Here is a 24,075-nt window from a genome sequence, read left to right as displayed (position 1 = left end):
AATACCTTAATCTCCCAAGTATTAAGATTCAGAATGCTGATTCTCACTTCGAAGGATGGCACGTTTTGTTTTACAACACAAATGAAAAAGAAAGCTCGGAGGGGTTTTGGATCTGCAAACAGAATTGGAAAATAACTGGTGACAAAACTGTGGAGACGTCACAGTCAACCATGGTACGATGAAGGGCCCTTTTCTTCTGGTTCACGGGCGGGAAGCCCTGACTGTCCCCGTCTCTGTGTGTCGGTGATGCTCTTTTCCCGTACTCCCAGGGCATGCCAGAACCAACCTGGGCAGTAACCACAGCCGCCAGCCGATCAGAAATGATCTCCCATTGGATGATGGGCACATCCAGCACTCTATACTTGCACTGTCATTTAGAGGCTAGCTAGTTGCTGTATCTCCCACTCAGCTCCTGTCAGGTCGTGCATATGAAGCATATATGAACACATGAAGCTGCCTTCTTCTGAATCAGACCCTCGGTCCATCAAAGTCAGTATTGTCCACTCAGACTAGCAGCGGCTCTCCAGGGTCTCAAGCTGATGTTTTTCACGCCTACTTGCCTAGACCCTTTTTAGTTGGAGATGCCGGGGATTGAACCTGGGACCTTCTGCTTACCAAGCAGATGCTCTACCACTGAGCCACTGTCCCTCCCCTGATTGGCAGCTGTCCTGGGTCTCAAGCTGAGGTTTTTCATGCCTATTTGCCTGGACCCTTCTTAGTTGGAGACACCGGGGATTGAACCTGGGACCTTCTGCTTACCAAGCAGATGCTCTACCACTGAGCCACTGTCCCTCCCCTGATTGGCAGCTGTCCTGGGTCTCAAGCTGAGGTTTTTCATGCCTATTTGCCTGGACCCTTTTTAGTTGGAGATGCCAGGGATTGAACTTGGGACCTTCTGCTTACTAAGCAGATGCTCTACCACTGAGCCACCATTCCTCACCTGATGAACATATGAAGCTGCCTTCTACTGAATCAGACCCTCGTGGTCCATCAAAGTCAGTCTTGTCTACTCAGACTGGCACCCGCTCTCCAGGGTCTCAAGCTGATGTTTTTCACGCCTACTTGCCTAGACCCTTTTTAGTTGGAGATGCCGGGGATTGAACCTGGGACCTTCTGCTTACTAAGCAGATGCTCTACCACTGAGCCACTGTCCCTCCCCTAGTGTGCAGGGACACTTAATCACAGCTTTGCCATTTTGAGCTGGAATGCTCAGGAATTCTTTTAAGTTTGGAATAACCAAGTAACCGCATCTTTTGTGAATGCTGAAGCCTTTTAAAATTATTACTACAATTGGCTACGTGATTTATACAGCCGCTAGAGTTAGGGCCAGATGCAACGGCTTGACTGTGTAAAACCCTCGAGTTCAGTTCGGAGTTGAAGGGTAGAAGGAAACTGCCACTGTTAGATTGGTCAGTAGACTGTCCCTTTTGGAGCGTCGGAATTTCATTCTGCAGAAAATAAGGGATTTTTTTTATTAATTCGCAACAGTAATAGAACCTGCGCTCTCGAATCGACGGCAGGTTAATCGTCGTTCCAGACTTGGCTGGGAATGAATTTCCCAATTAGCACAGGCTCTCGGTCTCGACTGTATTCACAGCTTAGGTGTTTTAACTCTTTCTCAAGTCAACTGAAGTCCAGACCGTAGTGCCCTCTGAAGCAGAGGACTCCTTCAGAGCTCCGAAAATCCTGGCAAGGTGTTCTCTCTGCAGATATTTACAAAGAGTGGGTTTCCAAACCTTTGGAATTGCCTGAGCTGTTGAGAAGAAGAAAAAGAAGATGACAATGACTATTTACTACTACTACTACTACTGCAGATTTATACCCCACCTTCTCTCTGAATCAGAGTCTCAGAGCGGCTTACAAGCTCCTTTACCTTCCTCTGCCACAAACAGACACCCTGTGAGGTGGGTGCAGCTGAGAGAGCTCTCCCAGAAGCTGCCCTTTCAAGGACAACCCCTACGAGAGCTGTGGCTGACCCAAGGCCATTCCAGCAGCTGCAAGTGGAGGAGTGGGGAATTAAACCTGGTCCTCCCAGATAAGAGCCCGCACACTTAACCACTACACCGCACTGGCCCTGTTGCAGACAGCAGTCAAGTTCTTCTAATATTTTCACACATGCATGTTAAGTGTCATCAGGTTGTTTCTGACTTACGGTGACCCTGCGACCTTCAGAGTGTCCCACTGCTAACTGCCTTGCTCAGGGCTTGCAAACTGAAGGCCGCGGCTGCCTTGATTGAGCCAGGCCACCTCGTTGTGAGGACTCTCTTTCCACGCTGCCTTCAACTTTTCCCCAACTGTTGTCTTTTCCCAGCAAGTTTTATCTTCTTATAAAGTGCAGTAGCCTCAGTTTGGTCATTTAGCTTCTAGGGGGAGTTCATGCTTCAGAGTCGCTTGCAAAGACAGGCTTCTGAACTAAAAGCCAAGACTTAGGCTGGCTGGTGCAGCGACACAGACAAGCAGCTGTCATTGATAGAGTCAGAACTGCGGTCTGTCGGGTCAGTTTTGTCACTTTGGGCAGGGGCTTGAGTAGAGTCAGGGCTGGCCCTAGTCCAGAGGTGGCCAGACTTCTTAGCATTCCTTCCTTCCTTCCTTCCTTCCTTCCTTCCTTCCTTCCTTCCTTCCTTCCTTCCTTCCTTCCTTCCTTCCTTCCTTCCTTCCTTCCTTCCTTCCTTCCTTCCTCCCTCCCTCCCTCCCTCCCTCCCTCCCTCCCTCCCTTCCTTCTCCCTCCCTCCCTCCCTCCCTCCCTCCCTCCCTCCCTCCCTCCTTTCCTCCTTTCCTTCCTCCCTCCCTCCCTCCCTCCCTTCCTTCCTTCCTTCCTTCCTTCCTTCCTTCCTTCCTTCCTTCCTTCCTTCCTTCCTTCCTTCCTTCCTTCCTTCCTTCCTTCCTTCCTTCCTTCCTTCCTTCCTTCCTTCCTTCCTTCCTTCCTCCCTCCTCCTTTTCCTCCTTTCTCCCTCCCTCCCTCCCTCCCTCCTTCCTTCCTTCCTTCCTTCCTTCCTTCCTTCCTTCCTTCCTTCCTTCCTTCCTTCCTTCCTTCTTCCTTCCTTCCTTCCTTCCTCCCTCCCTCCCTCCCTCCTCCCTCCCTCCTTTCCTCCCTCTTTCCCTCCTTCCTTCCCTCCTTCCTTCCTCCTTCCTTCCTTCCTTCCTTCCTTCCTTCCTTCCTTCCTTCCTTCCTTCCTTCCTTCCTTCCTTCCTTCCTTCCTTCCTTCCTTCCTTCCTTCCTTCCTTCCTTCCTTCCTTCCTTCTGGTTCCGGTTAATTTATTTATTTATTTCCCATAAGAGCCACATAGAATAAACATGATAAGTTTGAGAGCCACAAGACACGAACATCAGATGTTTGAGGGCCACAAGGCAGGCAGGCGGGGTGGGGGGGCCAATAGATGGTAGGGGGGAGGAAGAGGTGGAAAGAAAGCAACTTTAAATGCATTCTCCAAGCCGCTAGCTATCGGCTTGGAGAAGTGATTTAAAGAGACAAATGCCTTCTCCCAAGCCGGCTTCAAGAGCCACACGATATGTGTGAAAGAGCCACACGTGGCTCTCGAGCTGCAGTTTGGCCACCCCTGCCTTAGACTGTCTGGCACCCCGGGCAAAGCAAACTTCACCTCCCCCCCCCCCCCCAACTGATAATGTCACAATTAGAGTCTTTTTGCATTACCTTCTACCTGATGGTTTTAACAGAAGTTTCCAGAGATTGAACCTGGGGCTTTTCCCATGCAAAGTGATGGAGATGCTGTACTGCAGGGATCCCAAGCGCCTGTGTGTGCCATGGCCCCCTCCAACACGTTTTCTGGTGCCCTTCAAGTGTTTTTATGGAGTGGGTGTGGCCAGATAAGGCTTTTGCCCTGCAAGACAGCTGAATAGCTGCTGGAGATTCGATTGGCCATGTGCACATTTTAAAAAAACGCTGCTTTGCCCCACGACACTGTGTCCCTCCACTGAAGCTGAGACTTAATAATAAGCCAGCTGGGCATGATGTTCTCTTCAACAAGCACTTGTGTTTGTTACGGGCTGCTAGATATTTTGGTCCAGTCAGGATGACACCAGATCATTCGAACCGGTTCCCGTGTCCAGATGTACCGTCGGTGAGAGTAGGAGAGATATCATCAAGGGGCAGATAAGGAGAGAAGCAAAATATCTCTCGTTTTATTGCTGTCGCTATGGAATTTTTTGTCTCCAAATGCCTCCGGTTGTGTGTGTTGGTTAGAACAAGTGATGTTTCAGTTGACTGTCTGTTTGTTTGTTAGTCGATTTGTATTCAGCTGGGTTCTGGTAGCCAGCTCCAGGTTGACTCATCTTCCATCCTTCCGAGGTTGGTCAAATGAGTCCCCAGCTTGCTGGGGGGGGGGGTAATGGAGATGACTGGGGGAAGGCAATGGCAAACCACCCGTAAAAATGTCTGCCGTGAAAACGTTGTGATGCGACATCACCCCAGAATCGGAAACGACTGGTGTTTGCACAGGGGACTACCTTACCTTTAGAGCCCCATGGCACAGAGTGGTAAAGCTGCAGTACTGCAGTCTGAGCTCCCTGCTCACGACCTGAGTTCGATCCCAGTGGAAGCTGGGTTCAGGTAGCCGGCTCAAGGTTGACTCAGCCTTCCATCCTTCCGAGGTCGGTAAAATGAGTCCCAGCTTGCTGGGGGGAAAGCGTAGATGACTGGGAAGGTGATGGCAAACCACCCCGTAAAAAGTCTGCCGTGAAAACGTGAAAGCAACGTCACCCCAGAGTTGGAAACGACTGGTGCTTGCACAGGGGGGCTGCCTTTATGGTTTTGTTTTTTTTTTAATTATTCTGCCGTTTCCCAAGATTGGACTCAGGGTGGATAGCTTCATTTTAAAATAACAATTTAAATTATACAGTTAAATAAAACAGTATATCAAGTTAAAACCCAATTGCAGATGGTCGCATAGTTGCAACATGCTTACAGTCTGTGACTATAGTTAATAAAACAACGGTAGCTTATAGAGAACCCCAGCATGTGCCATTTAGAGTGTCAGATTAGGGACCCAGGTTCGAATCCTGACTCTCCGTGGAAGCTCACTGGGGGGGGGGGGAGCTTTGGCCGATCACTCGCTCTCAGCCTCACCTACTTCACAGGTTGGTTGTTGTGAAGACAAAATTGCAAAGGGGAGACCAGTGTGGTTTTGGGTCCGCACCAGGAAGAAACATGGAGTGTATCTGTCTGTCTGCCTATCTGCCCACATACCTACTTAAATTTGTGGCAGGGTATGAGCTTTTGTCCCCATTAATTTCTTCAGATACAGCTAAGAATTTTATCTATATATTTGATTTCTGGATCAGCCATTCCCCCACAGTGCAAGGCTCTAGGCAACGAACAACCATTAAAAACAGAATTAAAAGCGAAAAGACCAAGAATCGGCTACATTATCTTAGATGGCATCAAAATAGATCCAAGCGGGCAGCCGTGTTGGTCTGAAGCAGTAGAACAAAGTAGGAGTCAAGTGGCACCTTTAAGTCCAACTAAGTGTGCTTAGAGCACACAAAAGCTTACATTCTGAACAAAACTTTGTTGGTCTTAAAGGTGCAACTCGACTCCTACTTTATTTTAGATGGCATCAGACATTCCTTTGCCCCCCCCCCCCCGTCCCCCCAGACTGCATTGCTATCTTGCGGGCAGGAGAGGGGAAGACTGAAGCAAAGATGGAGGAAGGAGAAAATATGGGGGCTGGCTACGAGGGAGCCATTTTGTGAGTCCAGCTGAGAACGTGAGCTCCTTACCCAGCCATCAGTTCCGTTAGTCTTTAAGATGCTCCTTGCCTCTTGCTCTTTTCTGCTGCCGCAGACAGGCGAACACAGCCGCCCATCTTGGTCGGTCTACCTTCCTATGTGCTTACCTACTTACCAGCCAACTAAAACATCTGTGCCCCCAACATCCCTTGTGGTTCCTTGTGGCTTTCGACATTTTCAGTTCAAACCAGCATCAAATAACAACCCCTCAATCTCTCCCTCCCTCCCACACCCCCTCCCCCCCCCGCCACTCAAATTCCCTCCAAAGCCCTGGCCAATTGACAAGCCTCACAGTGCCTGCTGAGGATCTCCAGGGAGGGGGCCACTCTCTCTCTTCAGGGACCCCCTTCCACAGAGCCATGACATGAAAAACCCAGGCGTAGGTCGATGCCAGATGGCCTACCCTTTGTGGGGTGGGGGTGTGTGTGTGTGGGAAGCCAGAATCTCTAAATCAGGAGGGTCAAACATGTGACCCAGGGGCCGAATTAGGCCCCCGGGGGGCTCCTATCAGGCCCCCGAGTAACTGGCTGTCGTCTGCTTCCTTCTCCGTCTCTCTCGTTTCCTTCTGCATCACAGCTTGATTTGAAAGGCTTGCTCAATCGCACAGCAGAGCTACAGAGCAAAGTCTCTGTTCCCTCCATTGGCTGAAGCTCCTCCCTTGGGGAGGAAGGGGGAAAGACAGAGCTTGTTTTGCCAGGTTCTCTCAATCGCACAGCAGAGCTACTGAGTCAAGCCTCTCTTCTTTCTCTTGGCTGGGGCTCCTCCCTCTTCTGGCCTCCTGAACTTTGCTCTGTTCCCTGGATCCCATGGGAGAGATACAAAGAAAGCACCTTTAAGGCCAACGAGTGCTAATGTTTTAAGCATGTTTTAAGTTTTAAAATATATATATATTTAATTGTGTTTATAAATTTATATCTCTGCTACCTAATCTTCAATAGGTAGACACATGGCCTGGCCCGACATGGCCCAGCCCAACCTGACATGGCCTGGCCCGACAAGGCCTCATTTATGTCAGATCCGGCCCTCATAACAAATGAGTTTGACACCCCTGCTCTAAATAAATAAATCTAGCTATGAAACTTGGGTTGGTAACAAAACTCCCCATCTGGTGCGTTTTTCCCCTTCCCGAAATTTGACCGTAAAAATGCTCTTGTCCTAACTGTAGTTGTTGAACTGCTCCAAGTTAACGAGTTGGCTTTAAGATTGGCAGAGGAGAGGGGGGTCCATTTGCCCTAATTAAGCGATCTGCAGCGCAGGAAAGCCATCCCGCGTGGTTCCTATTGACGGCGTTCCTTTTGCGTTTTCAAAAAAACTGGGTTTACTTAGACAGGCGCTCCACATGGTGTCCCTGCGACATGAACAAAGACCGCTAATTAATCGAGCAGTCTCCATCATTCCCATCTGCTGCTCTGAGAAGCCAAAACCAGCCCCTATCCTGGAAAAAAAAAATTAAAAGAAGAATTTAAAATAGGTATTTTCAGCAATCTGGAATGATTCCTACAGTGAAATGAATAGCTTGGGGTTGCGTTTATGATAGGGTTTTTCCGCCTTTAATTAATACCACTCAATTTTTTTTCTTCAGTTGTTTGCATATCATTAGCAAGAATATTGTACTTACAGTTTGGTCCTTCCTTCCTTCCTTCCTTCCTTCCTTCCTTCCTTCCTTCCTTCCTTCCTTCCTTCCTTCCTTCCTTCCTTCCTTCCTTCCTTCCTTCCTTCCTTCCTTCCTTCCTTCCTTCCTTCCTTTTTCTTTTCCCTCTCCTCTCCTTTCCCTTCCTCCCTAGTGATTTACCCCAACTGTTCACTAGAGGGTAGGCTTGGAATTATAATCAGGATTTTGTAAGACTGCAGACGCAAGAGGTTTTTGCACTGTTTGTATAAAAACGAACAGAACTTCTAAGAATACTTTTTAATCTTTTCCATTTCCTCTTGACCTGGAATATGAGTTCAGCTTGTTTTTTTTTTTTTAATTGTAACTAGAATATTGTTTTGTTCATATATCGGTATCTAATATTTTAATAAGGTAAAGGTAGTCCCCTGTGGAAGCACCAGTCGTTCCTGACTCTGGGGTGACGTTGCTTTCCCAACATTTTCACGGCAGACTTTTTAATGGGGTGGTTTGCCATTGCCTTCCCCAGTCATCCACACCAGGGGTGGCCAACGGTAGCTCTCCAGATGTTTTTTGCCTACAACTCCCATCAGCCCCAGCCATTAACCATGCTGACTGGGGCTGATGGGAGTTGTAGGCAAAAAACCTCTGGAGAGCTACCGTTGGCCACCCCGGATCTACACTTTCCCCCCAGCAAGCTGGGTACTCATTTTACTGACCTTGGAAGGATGGAAGGCTGAGTCGACCCTGAGCCAGTTACCTGAACCCAGCTTCTGACAAGATCGAACTCAGGTGACTTGCTATCATATTTGCTGATAGAATAGCACCAGAAATGTTGATTTTTAACATAACTAGAATGTTTTAAGATTAATGTTGTTTTTAATACCCATTGTATAACTCATTGTATGAAATGCTGTTAGCCGCCCTGAGCCTGCTTCGGCGGGGAGGGCGGGATATAAATAAAATATTATTATTATTATTAGATTATATGTTGTGAGGAGAGCTTGGACTGCAGTACTGCAGCTTGCACCCTGCACCATGGGGCTCACTGTCTCTGATATACATATTAATATATCTTGTCCAGTTGACTGACAATTTACATTGTGGGGAAAATTGGAAGATGGTAGGAAGTAGGTATATCTCACGCATACCGCATAGCCGAAGGGTATTCTGCATTTCCCAAGACCTCACCTGTCCATCAGGGCTTTGAAGGGTGGGACTTGCAGACCTGATATCAATAAAGCAAAAACGTGGATGGGAGGATCAAATGGATGCCAGAAAGGCTTGCTTGAAATGTGTGGATTCAGATCTGATCTTCAGACAGACCAGGGCCCATGAGGCATGGGCAAAGTTGAATCCGTGTTAAGAACCATTCCCATTCATTAGTTGCCGCTTTTGCAATATCATGGGGCATTTTTTGAGCAGGAGCGCAGTTCCGGCTGGCTTGGTGCCAGGGGGTGTGGCCTGATATGCAAATGAGTCCGTGCTGGGCTTTTTCTACAAAACAGCCCCGTGCGGGAAAGTGGTGATGTCAGAAGGTGTGGCCTAATATGCAAATGAGTCCGTGCTGGGCTTTTTCTATGAAAAAAGCCCTAAATCTCCCCAAGGTGTCCATGCAGTGTTTATAAAGGGGCAGGTATCTGGATTGAGAAAATAGGGAAGTTCCTATTTCTGCATTCCCTATCTGCAGGATTCCGAATTGCGTAGCAGGGATAACCTCCGAGCTGAATTGGGACAACCCTCTCTTGAACCTCAGGCTTGGTTGTAAGGCTTTCCCCCTTAAAGTTAAAATTATACACTCATACATCCAATTGGGCTTACCTCGACTTTGTCAGAATGGAATTTAGGGGGAGGAATCTGTGGATTTCCTGCATTGTGCGGGAGGGAGGTGTGTGGACTAGATGACCCCGGGGGTGCCTTCCAACTCGGTGATTCTGTGACTCCTGTTCCCGCTGTAGGATACCTTGCCGAGCAACAACTCCATCTCCTCAGTCTTTCCTTGGACTCCCTTTATGCAGTTATGAGACAGGAAGCCATAAGAATGATTAAGAAACGCCTATTTAAGTATGATTATAGCAGTACAATCTGTAGAACATGGTGTGTTTGTTCTACTCAATTTGCTGGTATTCTTCCACTTGGGCAGCTCTCTGATCACTGCTCCTATTTGACTGTTCCTCGCTTTAGGTGTGTCTGTTGCATGCCTTCGTGCCCTAGAGTGTTGCCAGGGAGGTATCTTAAAATACCACGCCCTGATAGAGGATGTAGCCGCGGGGCAGGAAGTGTAGACACCCTGTAACCAGTGTGTCCCTCTTAAGCTGAGTTAGCGTGAGCTAGCTCACAGATTTTTAGCCTCCAGCTCACACATTTTTGTCTTAGCTCAGAAGGATGACCCCAGAGCACAATAATTTATGCAGTAGCTCACAACTTTAATGTCAGTAGCTCACAAAGCAGAATTTTTGCTCACATGACTCGGCAGCTTAGAAGGAACATTGCCTGTAACATATGACCTTTGAATGCAACTACTTCTCTGAGCCTAGAAATCTTTTAATTCTTCCTTTCCTCAAAATATAGATCATTCGGAGATATATTAGAAGATAATAGCAGATTTGTCACCCCTGTAAGCTGCGGAATCTTATGCATCTGTGATAGATTTTTGCAGCCGTTCAAATGGAGTCTGGCTTTTACTATTTCGTTTAGGGATCCGCTGCTTAGAACTAATAAATTAAGACGCACTACGAGGTAGATAGATACTTTTGCAATCTGGAGAAGCCACGTTGGATCAGGCCAGTGGCCATCCAGTCCGTGTCGCTCAGTGGTCAAAACTCAAAACTTCTTCAGATATCTGAACTATCTGAAGTGAGATGTGCTTGCACTTGAAAGCTTATACTTTGAATTAAAAAAACTTTGTTGGCCTCAAAGGTGCCCCTGGACTCAAACGTTGTCCTACTACTTCAGACCAACACGGCTGCCACCTGGATCTATTATAAAACCCCAAAAATTATGGTCACAGTTTAGCAATTAATCAGTGGCAGTCCTAAATAACAGCCTCCTAAAGATCGAAAGCATGGAGGCCCAAGTGCGTATCTCTTGGGAGGTTTTTCCACAACTGTGGGCTGCCACCAAAAAGGCCCTCTTTCATGTACCCACCAAGCAAGCCTCTTTGATCGATGGGACAATCCGGATGGCCTCTCCATGCAATCTTGTTTCCCAGGAGGAAGATATGGGGGGGAAAAGCTCTTCAAATACCTTGGCCCCAAGCCACATATCACAGGCATATCAAACATGCGGCCCAGGGGCCGAATGAAGCCCCCCGAGCAACTAGCTGTCATCTGCTTCCTTCTCCCTCTCTCTTGCTTCCTTTTGCATCACAGCTTGCTTTGCCAGACTTGCGCAATCACACAGGAGCTACAGAGCAAAGTCTCTATTTCTCCACTGGCTGAGGCTCCTCCCTTGGGGAGGAAGGGGGGAGGAAGGGTAGCTTGCTTTGCCAGGCTCTTTCAGTTGCACAGCAGAGCTACTGAGCCTAGCCTCTTGTCCTTCTGTTGGCTGAGGATCCTCCCCCTCCTGGTCCTTTGGGGAAGGAAGGAAAGAGCCAGAGCTTCCTTTGCCCTGTTCCCTCAATCCCATGGGAGAGATACAAAGAAAGGCACTTTTAAGATGAACAAGTGCTAATGTTTTAAGCATGTTTTATTTTAAGCTTTTAAAAATCTTTGTGTTTGTCTGTGTCCCTTATAAAGTTCATATCTCCGCTACCTGCCATTACATAATTATGACACACATAGCCCGACTTAATAAGGTTTTATTTGTCAGATCCGGCCCTAATAATAAATGAGTTTGACACCCCGACGTATCAGATTCTCCCATAGCTGCTCCCTGCATTTAAAGAATTAGTTTACCTGTTTTGTAGCCCACACAACGAATGTCCTTACAGTTACATGCTGGTTTCAGGAGAGGACCATTTCTTAGGACCATTGAGTTGGAAGGGACCTCCAGGGTCATCTAGTCCAACCCCCTGTACAATGCAGGAAACTCACAAAGACCTCCCCCTAAATTCACAGGATCTTCATTGCTGTCAGATGGCCATCTAGCCTCTGTTTAAAAACCTCCAAGGAAGGAGAGCCCACCACCTCCCGAGGAAGCCTGTTCCACTGAGGAACCGCTCTAAACTCACAAATCCCTCCCCCTGAATTCACAGGATCCTCATTGCTGTCAGATGGCCATCCAGCCTCTGTTTGAAAACCTCCAAGGAAGGAGAGCCCACCACCTCCTGAGGAAGCCTGTTCCACTGAGGAATCACTCTGAACTCACAAACCCCTCCCCCTAAATTCACAGGATCCTCATTGCTGTCAGATGGCCATCTAGCCTCTGTTTAAAAACCTCCAAGGAAGGAGAGCCCACCACCTCCCGAGGAAGCCTGTTCCACTGAGGAACCGCTCTAAACTCACAAATCCCTCCCCCTGAATTCACAGGATCCTCATTGCTGTCAGATGGCCATCCAGCCTCTGTTTGAAAACCTCCAAGGAAGGAGAGCCCACCACCTCCTGAGGAAGCCTGTTCCACTGAGGAATCACTCTGAACTCACAAACCCCTCCCCCTAAATTCACAGGATCCTCATTGCTGTCAGATGGCCATCTAGCATCTGTTTAAAAACCTCCAAGGAAGGAGAGCTCACCACCTCCTGAGGAAGCCTGTTCCATCGAGGAACCACTCTGAACTCACAAACCCCTCCCCCTAAATTCACAGGATCCTCATTGCTGTCAGATGGCCATCTAGCCTCTGTTTAAAAACCTCCAAGGAAGGAGAACCCACCACCTCCTGAGGAAGCCTGTTCCACTGAGGAACCACTCTAACTTGAAAGGAAGTTCAACTGATAAGCGTTAAACTCCCTTAGATCATCAGAGCAATTTTTGTTTCCATATTCTATTTCCTCTCTGATCTTGAGCAAATGATCTCTGCTGGGTTTCACACACGTCTGTCTGATAGAGATTTGTCCAACGGCTCTTCCAAAGACTTGGGAACGGAATATCACAGAGCAGCTTGGATAGGGAATGCATATATTAACATCGGAGCCACAGTAAACTTTTGCATATTAAAATATTTCCTTTTGGGGCGTGCGTAAATCGCTGTTCCGTAAGATCGGGGAAAATGCTTTAAAAGCAGCGGACGTCGTTCAATCCATGTCGCTTGTGATGAATTGGTTTTCAGTCCTCCAATGCTGGGACGTTCTTGAGCATGGCTGAGCAGTATAGTTAAAATTCAGAAGGACAGTAGCAGGGTTTGAAATTGCGTTCTGCAGTTTCTTGTAAATTTGTTTTGATGTGCCAGGGCTTCAGCATATGAAGGCTTAGACCATGTATCCCTTTCCCAGAAGGCTAGCTCAGCTTAGGATGGACCTTAAGAGAGCCAGTTTGGTGTAGTGGTTAAGTGTGCAGACTCTTATCTGGGAGAACTGGGTTTGAGTCCCCACTCCTCCACTTGCAGCTGCTGGAATGGCCTTGGGTCAGCCGTAGCTCTAATAGAGAGCCAGTCTGGTGTAGTGGTTAAGTGCTCAGACTCTTATCTGGGAGAACCTGTTTTGATTCCCCACTCCTCCACTTGCAGCTTGCTGGAATGGCCTTGGGTCAGGCATTGCTCTCACCGAGTTGTCCTTGAAAGGGCAGCTTCTGGGAGAGCTCTCTCAGCACAACCCACCTCACAGGATGTCTGTTGTGAGGGAGGAAGGTAAAGGAGATTGTAAGCCACTCTGAGATTCAGAGTGAAGGGTGGGGTATAAATCTGCAGTCTTCTTCTTAATTTATGTAGTAATCATTAAGCACTAGCAGCCCCGTGGTGCAAAGTGATGAAGCTGCACTACTGCAGTCCTAAGCTCTGATCACGACCTGAGTTCGATCCCAACAGAAGCTGGGTTCAGGTCGCCGACTCAAGGTTGACCCAGCCTTCCATCCTTTCTCAGTGCCCAGCTTGCTGGCGGGAAAGTGTAAATGACGGGGGAAGGCAATGGCAAACCGCCCCGTAAAAAAAGTCTGCCATGAAAACGTCGTGATGTGACGTCACCCCGGAGTCGGAAATGACTGGTGCTTGCACAGGGGGCTATCTTTTTAATTAAGCACTGTCAAGTTGCAACTGACCCCACGTTGAGTTCTCAAGGCAAGGGATGAGCAGTTGCGTCCTGCAGTTGCGTTGAGTTCTCAAGGCAAGGGATGAGCAGTTGTGTTGTGCAGTTGCGTTGAGTTCTCAAGGCAAGGGATGAGCAGAGGCGTTGAGTTCTCAAGGCAAGGGATGAGCAGTTGCGTTGAGTTCTCAAGGCAAGGAATGAGCAGTTGCGTTCTGCAGTTGCGTTGAGTTCTCAAGGCAAGGGATGAGCAGTTGCATTGAGTTCTCAAGGCAGGGGATGAGCAGAGGTGGTTGGCCATGGCTGCCTTCTACAGAGTAACCCCTTGCTTGATGTTCTCCCTCCCAAGCGCTATCCAAGGTCAGCCTGCTGAGCTTCTGAGATCTGACAGAGTTGCACCTGTGGCAACTGCAGTCATCTGGGTATCTGTCATCCCCATTTCTCACCGCTGTCGTTTTGCTTGCCTCCTTCCAGACTTCGACTTCAGCGTGCCGGGCTCCATGAAACTCCACAATCTCATTTCGAAGCTGAAGAAGTGGATCAAAATCCTCGAGGCGAAAACCAAGCAGCTGCCCAAGTTCTTCCTCATTGAGGAGAAGTGTCGCTTTCTCAGCAACTTCTCGGCCCAGACGGCCGAAGTGGAGATACCCGGCGAGTTCCTCATGCCGAAGCCCACCCACTATTACATCAAGATCGCACGGTAAAAGCGGGAGCGGCTGCGAAGAGGGGTTGTGCTCGGGTGGGGGAAGGGGGAATGTGTCATTTTGCTTTGAATGGCAGGTGCTAAAAAGTGTAGGAGGGTGACTCCAACCACGTTGGCGAGTGTCAAGACAGTGTGCGATTGCAATAAAAAAGGCCAACGCCATGCTGGGAATTATTAGGAAAGGAATTGAAAACAATTCAGCCAGTATCATAACGCCCCCCTGTATAAATCGATGGTGCGGTCTCATTTGAAGTACTGTGTACAATTCTGGTCACCGCACCTCAAAAAGGATATTATAGCATTGGAGAAAGTCCAGAAAAGGGTAACTGGAATGATTAAAGGGTTGGAACACTTTCCTTATGAAGAGAGGTTAAAACACTTGGGGCTCTTTAGCTTGGAGAAACGTCGACTACGGGGTGACATAATAGAGGTTTACAAGATAATGCATGGGATGGAAAAAGTAGAGAAAGAAGTCCTTTTCTCCCTTTCTCACAATACAAGAACTTATGGGCATTCGATGAAATTGCTGAACAGTCAGGTTAAAACAGATAAAAGGAAGTCCTTCTTCACCCAAAGGGTGAAGAATTCTGTGGAATTCACTGCCACAGAAGGTGGTGGCGGCTACAAGCATAGCCAGCTTCAAGAGGGGATTGGATAAAAATATGGAGCAGAGGTCCATCAGTGGCTATTAGCCACAGTGTGTGTGTGTGTATTGGCCACTATATGACACAGAGTGTTGGACTGGATGGGCCATTGGCCTGATCCACCATGGCTTCTCTTATGTTCTTCTGTGACACAGAGTGTTGGACTGGATGGGCCATTGGCCTGATCCAACAGGGCTTCTCTTATGTCTGTCTTCTCACAGACCTATCCTCTTTTCTAGAGGCCTTGAGGGAAAAAAAACAGAAAAAACTGGGGGGGGCAAGGGGAGACTCACACACTTTTTTCCTGAGGCCCCTTTCCCATATTTTTTCTGGAGGAATTGGAGATTTGGGGGAGAACTGTGGGAAAAAAATCCTATGAAATATTTTCTCTCTTCGAATGAGTGCAGTGCTTTTAAGCACACGGCGGGCATGTTTGGTGCAGTGGTTAAGCGCATGTGCTCTTTTCTGGGAGAACCGGCTTTGATTCCCACTCCTCCACTTGCAGCTGCTGGAATGGCCTTGGGTCAGCCATAGCTCTGGCAGGAGTTGTCCTTGAAAGGGTAGCTGCTGTGAGAGCTCTCTCAGCCTCACCCACCTCACAGGGTGTCCGTTGTGGGGGAAGAAGATAAAGAAGATGGTGACCGCTCTGGGACTCTGAGATTCAGAGTGAAGGGCGGGATATAAGTCCAATATCTTCTTTTTTCTAAACATATATTTATTTTCTTTTATTAGGCTTGTATCACGCTCCCTTTCCGTGCCAGGCAGGGCTCAGGGCAGCTGTATAAGAACTATTCAGTCCTTAAATCCAAGATGCCGTTCCGCACCTTGAACACAGCACCTGCCGACACCTTCCCTGGCGCCCACCAGGTGTTTTTTTAGAAAGTGAGCAGGGCCAGGTGGGGCTTTCACCAGTGAAGATTTCATTGGCTTTGCAGATTTCTAAAAAAACTTGGTTTGGCGGGAGCTACCCCCAAACACAAGGGTCTTCAAGGTGTGACTGAAAGGAAGGTGCGGCAGCCGTTTTGCGGCTGCACCCATGACGGTGTGTCTGACGTCCAGAGGGTGCCTGCAGGCTCAAAAAAAAAAGGTTGGGAAGCCCAAACCTGGGAGGATATCTGATCTTCAGGAGGGGAGATCTCCAGGGGGACCTGGGGGCACACAAACACTTTTTTCCTGAGGCCCTTTTCCCCACAGTTTTTCTGGAAGAATTGGAGATTTGGGGGAGTACCGGGGGGCGGGGGAAATCCTATGAAATATTTTCTCTCTTTGAACGAGCGCAGTGCTTTTAAGCACACGGTGGGCACGCAGCAAGCAGATATTTGTTTCCTGTTATTAGACTTGTATCGCACTCCTTTTCCTGCCAAGCAGGCTTTCAGCCGTTGTGTCACCCTCTGTCGTCCTTGTGACCCAGCTCCTCCCTTGCGGTTGGCCTTTTCATCTCTCCCTCAAACCACCTTGAGAAATATACCCACAGGCTGGGTAACAAGCAGCTTATTGCGCTTACCTTGCTGGAGGGGGGGCGGGCGTGGAGATCAGCAGGAGGCTGGGCAGAAGCTGCACCAAAGCCTCAGAGGAGAACACTGAAAGCTTCATGGAGAACTGAGCTCTCTCTAACCAGCAGCCGCAGAAGGAAGAGGAGAGCATCCAGGCCCGTAGCTATAGTGGGGCCCGGGAGGGGCCAGGCCACTGCGTTCGACCCTCCCTTCCATCCGTAGGGCCTCCAATCTGCCTCTCATTCATTTGGCTGGCGGCAGGGCCTGAGGAAAAGGAGGCGGCGGCAGGAGTGGTGCCGAGCGAGTCACCAGCAGCGGGAGAAGGAGCCAGAGCCGCCACTGTGGAGCCCTCAGAGGACCCGGGGGTTCCCCAGTGCTTGCTGCTGGCCGCCCTTTTCCTCTTTCCTCTCACAGAGCGTGAGGGAGGGCAGGCAAGCGGCTGTTGCCTCCAGGCGAGGAAAGAATCGGCAGGGTGCATGGAGCAGGGGAAGGGGGCCCTCACTGCCCGAGAGTGACGAGGGTGTGGGCAGGACGTGCACCTTCATTCAGAGGGGGCACATGCGAAGAGCTTCCCCCTTCGACTTGATAGTTGAGGGAGGAGGAAGGGAAGCGCCTTCCGTGTTCAGCGGCTCCTGCTGCTGGGGCTGGGCTGCCTGCTGGAGGGAAGAAGCTGCCAAGTCCTGGCGCCCCTCCACCCCCCACCTAAAATTTTTCTGGCTACGGGCCTGAAAGCATCTAGCTGGAATCCTAGAATCGGAAGGGACCTCCAGGGTCATCTAGTCGAACTCCCTGCAGAATGCAGGAAACTCACAAATACTTCCATTCCTCCCCCCCACCCCCACCCCCACACACACAGAGTGAGACCTGCTCCATGCACAGGAGATGGCAGAAACCCTCCAGGATCCTCTGGCCAAACCGGCCTGGAGAAAAATTGCTTCATGACCCCAAACAGAATTTCTCCGGGTGTGTAAAATCGTAGAGTACCGTCACAGCACCTTTAAGACTAAGGAATTTTATCGTAGCGTAAGCTTTCGAGAAACACGGCTCCCTTTGTCAGGTGCATGGATCTGAGCACGTAAGAAAGGGCCCCGAGAACCTTTAAGCACTGATGCAACCCTTCCTGCCCCCCCTCTCATGATCTGGCAAGTCGGGAGCCTTTTGGGGTAGCCTTCCTGCCTGCCTGGAAGTTAGAATCTGAGCTACAGCAGACAAGGGGGTGCTTTTGCCGTTCTGTTTGGAGGAGACAAATACGCACACTCGCTCGTCAGAGCCTTTTCACTCAAAATACCAACCTTGGCCAAGCTACATAATGGACGGCGTAGTGGCTTAAAAGACTGCATTTCATTATAAAAACCGGATAATGAGGAATTTTTTGTTCTAGGGCATCTCAGTCGCTAATATGCTTCCTTTTGTTAGCCTTTATGTATGGCATTTCAATTAAATAAAAACTAGCTTTCATCTCGGAAGAGGGAAACGACGCTTTAGACTTTGGAGATGCTCAGGTGCTTTTATCTCTCTCTCTCTCTCTCTCTCTCTCTCTCTCTCTCCCCCCCTCCTCTTTCTCTGAATAGATTTATGCCCAGAGTGGAGATAGTGCAAAAACACAACACCGCAGCCCGGAGACTCTACATCCGAGGCCACAATGGAAAGATCTACCCGTACCTGGTCATGAACGACGCTTGCCTGACGGAGTCGCGCCGGGAAGAGCGGGTGCTCCAGCTCCTTCGCCTCCTGAACCCCTGTTTGGAAAAGCGGAAGGAGACCACCAAGAGGCACCTTTTTTTCACAGGTAGGGCAAAGAAGAAAAAGTACAGCGTGCCATTGACTCACGGAGACCCTGTGAAGTCCCACCGTGTGGGGTTTTCAAGGCAAGGCTGGAGCAGAGATGGTTTGCCAGTGTCTTCCTCTGCATGGCCCCTTGGACTTCCTCGGTGGGCTCCCGTCTGAGTACTAACCATAACCAGCCTCTTACAAGCTCCAGCCGGTCTGGGCTATTCAGGCTGTAACAGGAAGTCCCAACCACCTCATGGCAAGAGAGGAGCAGAGGTGGTTTGCCATCGCTTCCCTCTACAGAGCAACCCTGGGCTTCCTTGGTGGGCTCCCATCCAAGTACACACCATAACCAACCCAGGGCTTTTTTTTTTTTTTTTTTTTGAGCAGGAATGCACAGGAACGCAGTTCCGGCTAGCTTGGCATCAGGGGTGTGTGGCCTAATGTGCAAATGAGCGTCTGCTGGGGCTTTTTCTGCAAGAAAAAGCCCTCTACGAAACAATGATGATGTCAGGGGGTGTGGCCTGATATGAAAATGAGTTCCTGCTGGGCTTTTCCTACAAAAAAGACCCTGACCAACCCATCTTAGCTTCTGAGCTCTTGCAAGCTCCAGCTATTCGGGCTGCTAAAAGTACCATGGAATCGTAGAATCATAGAGTTGGAAGGGACCTCCAGGGTCACCTCGTCCAAGGAAATTCACAAATGCCTCCCCCTAAATTCACAGGATCAGCATTGCTGTCAGATGGCCATCTAGCCTCATGCTTGACCCTGTGAAATTCCACCTCATGGGGTTTTCAAGGTGAGAGAGGAGCCAAGGTGGGGACTCCTGGTGTATAGGGTGCAGGTGAAAGATGGGTGATTCTGGACCACAGATTTCCCCACAAGCACAAATGTATGTTTGGGGGGGGGGGGGACATCCACCACACAGTACATGTTAAAATTTGCCTTTGATTATGCAGAGGTGGGTGACATTTTTGTGGCATCTTTCCCTAAATATCTTCATTCATTTTGTGACATTTAGTGTGGAGTCGGGTGAAAGGGTTTAGGTGCTCCCTTGACCAAAGGAGAGGGCTTAAAAAAAAAAAAAGATTAAAATTGATTTTTACATGCTTCTGAATTCTGCTCTAACTTTTGGAGAAAGTGTAGTAGCTTTGTCAGTTGTCTGATGCATGCACGGAACAAAGGCACAGCGTAGGATGCAGCCTTCTCCCTTCCTTTTATAACTTTGACCCCAAAGGAGCAGTTACTCGGATACCGAATCCCTTCTCCTCCTATCTTATTACTCGGTAAACATTTTACAGTGATTTCTTTAAAAAACAACAACAGTGGAGAATATAATGGTGCTTTTGGCTGATGCTAAGAATTTGTTTTTAACTGTTACGCATATCCGTTCCTGGCTTCTGTGCTCATGCTTTAAATCTGGCTGATGTTAAGTTGTGTGGTCTAGCACAGAGCTTTGGGGTTGTAAAGGTGAAGTGCGAACTGGAGGTGGCCCGGGGAGATCTGAGTTCCAGTCAACTTGCTCCTGTGGAACTCCCAGAGAGCCCTTGGGGCCGTCACAAGGTCTCACCAGTGCTCATCTCACAGTGCTCATCTCACAGTCTACATATGCTGTCCCACATCATGATACAAGGGGAAGGGCTGTGGCTCAGTGGAAGAACCCCTGCTTTGTATGCAGGAAGTCCCAGGTTCAATCCCCGCCATCTCCAGCTAAAAAGCTTAGGTCGTAGGTGAGGAGAAAGACATTGACCTGAGACTCTGCCTTGCCGCAGCCAGTCAGAGGAGGCAATATGGACTTTGATGCACCGGTGGTCTGACTCTGTATAAGGCAGCTTCAGGTGTGCCTGGAAGCTGCGGCTCGGCGGCAGAGCATCTGTTCGGCATGCAGAAGGTCCCAGGCTCAATCCCCGCCATCTCCAGTTATAAAGGAGCAGGTGGGAAGAGAATCTATATTCCCTCTAAGCTGTGGAGTCTTGTGAGCAAAAATTCTACTTTGTGAGCTGCTGGCATGAAAGTGGTGAGCCGCTCAGGGGCCCTTCGTCCTGAGCAGGCTGAGACGAAGACAAAAATGTGTGAGCCCAGAGGCTAAAAAAACTGGCTCGGCTTAGAGAAAACACTGGAAGAGATGTGAAGGACCTCTGCCTGATACCCTGCAGAGCCACTGCCGGTCAGAGTTAGGCAGTAGCTGCTTTGAGGGACCAGCGGCTTGGTTCAGTTAAAACTAAAAGAGAAAACCGTGGATGCAGAAGTGAAGGTGACTATTTGAAGGTTTCCTGTCCTGTTTTGAAACTGACACATCTATTCGCTGTTATGGGAATAGTACCAGGATCTTGATAAAGGGAACCGCGCCCCAAAACAGTGGTTGACTTGGACACTTTTCTCCACTAGGAGTGATTCTTAGTCATACTGTCTTATTTAGAGGCTCCTCGCCTTATTCGGGGGGGTTGATTTACCGACATTGTTGCTGTTGACAGATTTAGGGCTTTACCTGTTGAGCTACCTACTTGTATGTAACATGAGATAGTGGTTTTGAGCTTTACCTGTTGAACTGCCTACCTTTATTTAACAGACATGATAGTAAAATTCTGGTATAATTTTTGTGCATTTGCTCTCCACGGTTTTCTCCTTTAGTTGGTACCTAACATGCCGTGGAGCTCTTTGTATTTTTCCTTCTGATTTGGTATAAGGCAGCTTCATGCATGTACAAAAGGATGCCTATCAGGACACATCGTAAGACTGCCAAAGTTTGGTGTAGTGGTTAAGTGCGCGGACTCTTATCTGGGAGAACCGGGTTTGCTTCCCCACCCCTCCACTTGCACCTGCTGGAATAGCCTTGGGTCAGCCATAGCTCTGCAGAGGTTGTCCTTAAAAGGGCAGCTGCTGTGAGAGTCCTCTCAGATTGGTGTCTGTTGTGGGGGGAGAAGATATGGGAGATTGTAAGCCTCTGTGAGTCTCTGATTCAGAGAGAAGGGCAGGGTATAAATCTGCAATACTACTTCTTCTGCAATTCTTATGTCACATACACTTGGGAACATAAGAGAAGCCATGTTGGATCAGGCCAATGGCCCATCCAGTCCAACACTCTGTGTCACACAGTGGCCAAAAAATTTATATATATATACACACACACACTGTGGCTAATAGCCACTGATGGACCTCTGCTCCATATTTTTATCTAACCCCCTCTTGAAGCTGGCTATGCTTGTAGCCGCCACCACCTCCTGTGGCAGTGAATTCCACATGTTAATCATCCTTTGGGTGAAGAAGTACCTCCTTTTATCCGTTCTAACCCGATTGCTCAGCAATTTCATTGAATGCCCAAGAGTTCTTGTATTGTGAGAAATGGAGAAAAGTACTTCTTTCTCTACCTTCTCCATCCCATGCATAATCTTGTAAACCTCTATCATATCACCCCGTAGTCGACATTTCTCCAAGCTAAAGAGCCCCAAGCGTTTTAACCTTTCTTCATAGGGAAAGTGTTCCAAACCTTTAATCATTTTAGTTGCCCTTTTCTGCACTTTTTCCAATGCTATAATATCCTTTTTGAGGTGCAGTGACCAGAATTGCACACAGTATTCCAAATGAGACCGCACCATCGATTTATACAGGGGCATTATGATACTGGCTGATTTGTTTTCAATTCGCTTCCTAATAATTTCCAGCATGGCATTGGCCTTTTTTATTGCAATCGCACACTGTTTTGACATTTTCAGTGAGTTATCTACCACGACCCTAAGATCTCTCTCTTGGTCAGTCTCTGCCAGTTTACACCCCATCAACTTGTATTTGTAGCTGGGATTCTTGGCCCCAATGTGCATTACTTTGCACTTGGCCACATTGAACCTCATCTGCCACATTGACGCCCACTCACCCAGCCTCAACAGATCCCTTTGGAGTGCCTCACAATCCTCTCTGGTTCTCACCACCCTGAACAATTTAGTGTCATCTGCAAACTTGGCTACTTCACTGCTTACTCTCAACTCCAAATCATTTATGAACAAGATAAAGAGCATGGGACCCAGTACTGAGCCCTGCGGCACTCCATTGCTTACCGTCCTCCACTGTGAAGACTGCCCATTTATACTCACTCTCTGCTTCCTATTAATTAGCCAGTTTTTGATCCACTCCATGACTCTCGAGCTTACTAAGGAGCCTTTGATGAGGAACTTTATCAAAAGCTTTCTAGAAGTCAAGGTAAACATCTATCGGGTCTCCTTTGTCCACATGTTTGTTCACCCCCTCAAAGAAATGTAACAGGTTAGTGAGGCAAGATCTTCCCTTACAGAACCCATGCTGAGTCTTCCTCAATAACTCGTGTTCTGCCGGGGGATATGTGCTTCAGCAGTGCTTTTAATGTTCATCCTTGGTACAAGCCGTGCACTGGCTCCCCTGAAGTCTCCTCTGAGGAGGATGGTGCAGCTGAGCCGGATCTCCATCTCCCCCTTGTCCTTTGGTGGTGACGGTAGCATAGCTGTGTAAAAGGAAGTTTCCCTCTGTCTTACTTTTGGGCAGCCTGGAACTCCAGAATGCACCTGGGGCCTCAGTCACCGTCTGAACCTCTGCAGTGCCAGAGAGCGGACTGTTCTCATGACTAGCGGGGAGGGGTTGTCCTCAGCATGTGAAAAAGGGGAGTCCCTCCTGCTCCTGTAGATCTGTGTCTTTCTCTGTCATTATGCATGGCTTAGAGTGGCAAGGTTATAAGAACATAAGGGAAGCCATGTTGGGTCAGGCCAGTGGCCCATCCAGTCCAACACTCTGTGTCACATAAGAACATAAGAGAAGCCATGTTGGATCAGGCCAGTGGCCCATCCCGTCCAACACTCTGTGTCACATAAGAACATAAGAGAAGCCATGTTGGATCAGGCCAGTGGCCCATCCAGTCCAACACTCTGTGTCACATAAGAACATAAGAGAAGCCATGTTGGATCAGGCCAGTGGCCCATCCCGTCCAACACTCTGTGTCACATAAGAACATAAGAGAAGCCATGTTGGATCAGGCCAGTGGCCCATCCAGTCCAACACTCTGTGTCACATAAGAACATAAGAGAAGCCATGTTGGATCAGGCCAGTGGCCCATCCAGTCCAACACTCCGTGTCACATAAGGACATAAGAGAAGCCATGTTGGATCAGGCCAGTGGCCCATTCCACTTGTTATTGGCTATTTGGGTGAAGAAGGACTTCCTCTTATCTTTTCTAAGCCAACTACGCATTAATTTCATTGAGTGCCCCTGAGTATTTGTAGTCTGAGAAAGGACTTTTCCCATCTACTTCCTCTCTCATGCATAATTTTGGAAACCTCTATAATGGCACCCCTTAGTCGCCATTTCTGCAGGCTAAGGAGCCATGACCTGTTTAGCCTTCCTTCCTAAGAAAGATGTTCCATCCGGCCAATCATTTTTGTTGCCCTTCTCTACACTTTTTCCAGTGCTATAATATCTTTTTTGAGAAGCGGTGACTACAACTGTACACAGTATTCCAAATGAGACCCCGTGGCGCAGAGTGGTGAAACGGGAGGGACGGTGGCTCAGTGGTAGAGCATCTGCTTGGTAAGCAGAAGGTTCCAGGTTCAATCCCCGGCATCTCCAACTAAAACGGTCCAGGCAAATAGGTGTGAAAAACCTTAGCTTGAAACCCTGGAGAGCCGCTGCCAGTCTGAATAGACAATACTGACTTTGATGGACCGAGGGTCTGATTCAGTATAAGGCAGCTTCATATGTTAACAGTCCGAGCTCTCTGCTCACGACCTGAGGTCGATCCCGGCAGAAGCTGGGTTCAAGGTAGCCAGCCCGAGGTTGACTCGGCCTTCCATCCTTCTGAGGTTGGTAAAATGAGTCCCCAGTTGCTGGGGGGAAAGTGTAGATGACTGGGGAAGGCAAGGGCAAACCACCCCATAAAAAGTCTGCCATGAAAATGTCGTGATGCGACGTCACCCCAGAGTCGGAAGCAACTGGTGCTTTACCTTTTCATTATGATACTGGGTGATCTGTTTTCAGTCCC

General features: G+C 48.6%; 1 protein-coding gene across 1 annotated transcript in view; it reads left to right on the top strand.

The window, feature by feature from the left end:
• TRRAP (transformation/transcription domain associated protein) overlaps window positions 1-24,075 on the top strand; it is a 280,470-nt gene that overhangs the window by 212,904 nt on the left and 43,491 nt on the right. The window contains 2 exon segments of the mRNA XM_060260958.1: window positions 13,942-14,167; window positions 17,879-18,096. Coding sequence (XP_060116941.1) covers window positions 13,942-14,167; window positions 17,879-18,096 — 444 coding nt within the window.

The sequence above is a fragment of the Heteronotia binoei genome, chromosome 20 (genome assembly GCF_032191835.1).
Source record: "Heteronotia binoei isolate CCM8104 ecotype False Entrance Well chromosome 20, APGP_CSIRO_Hbin_v1, whole genome shotgun sequence".
NCBI classification, from domain to species: Eukaryota; Metazoa; Chordata; class Lepidosauria; order Squamata; family Gekkonidae; genus Heteronotia; species Heteronotia binoei.
The sequence above is the reverse complement of the archived record's forward strand: the minus strand, read 5'-3'. Positions and strand labels throughout refer to the sequence as shown.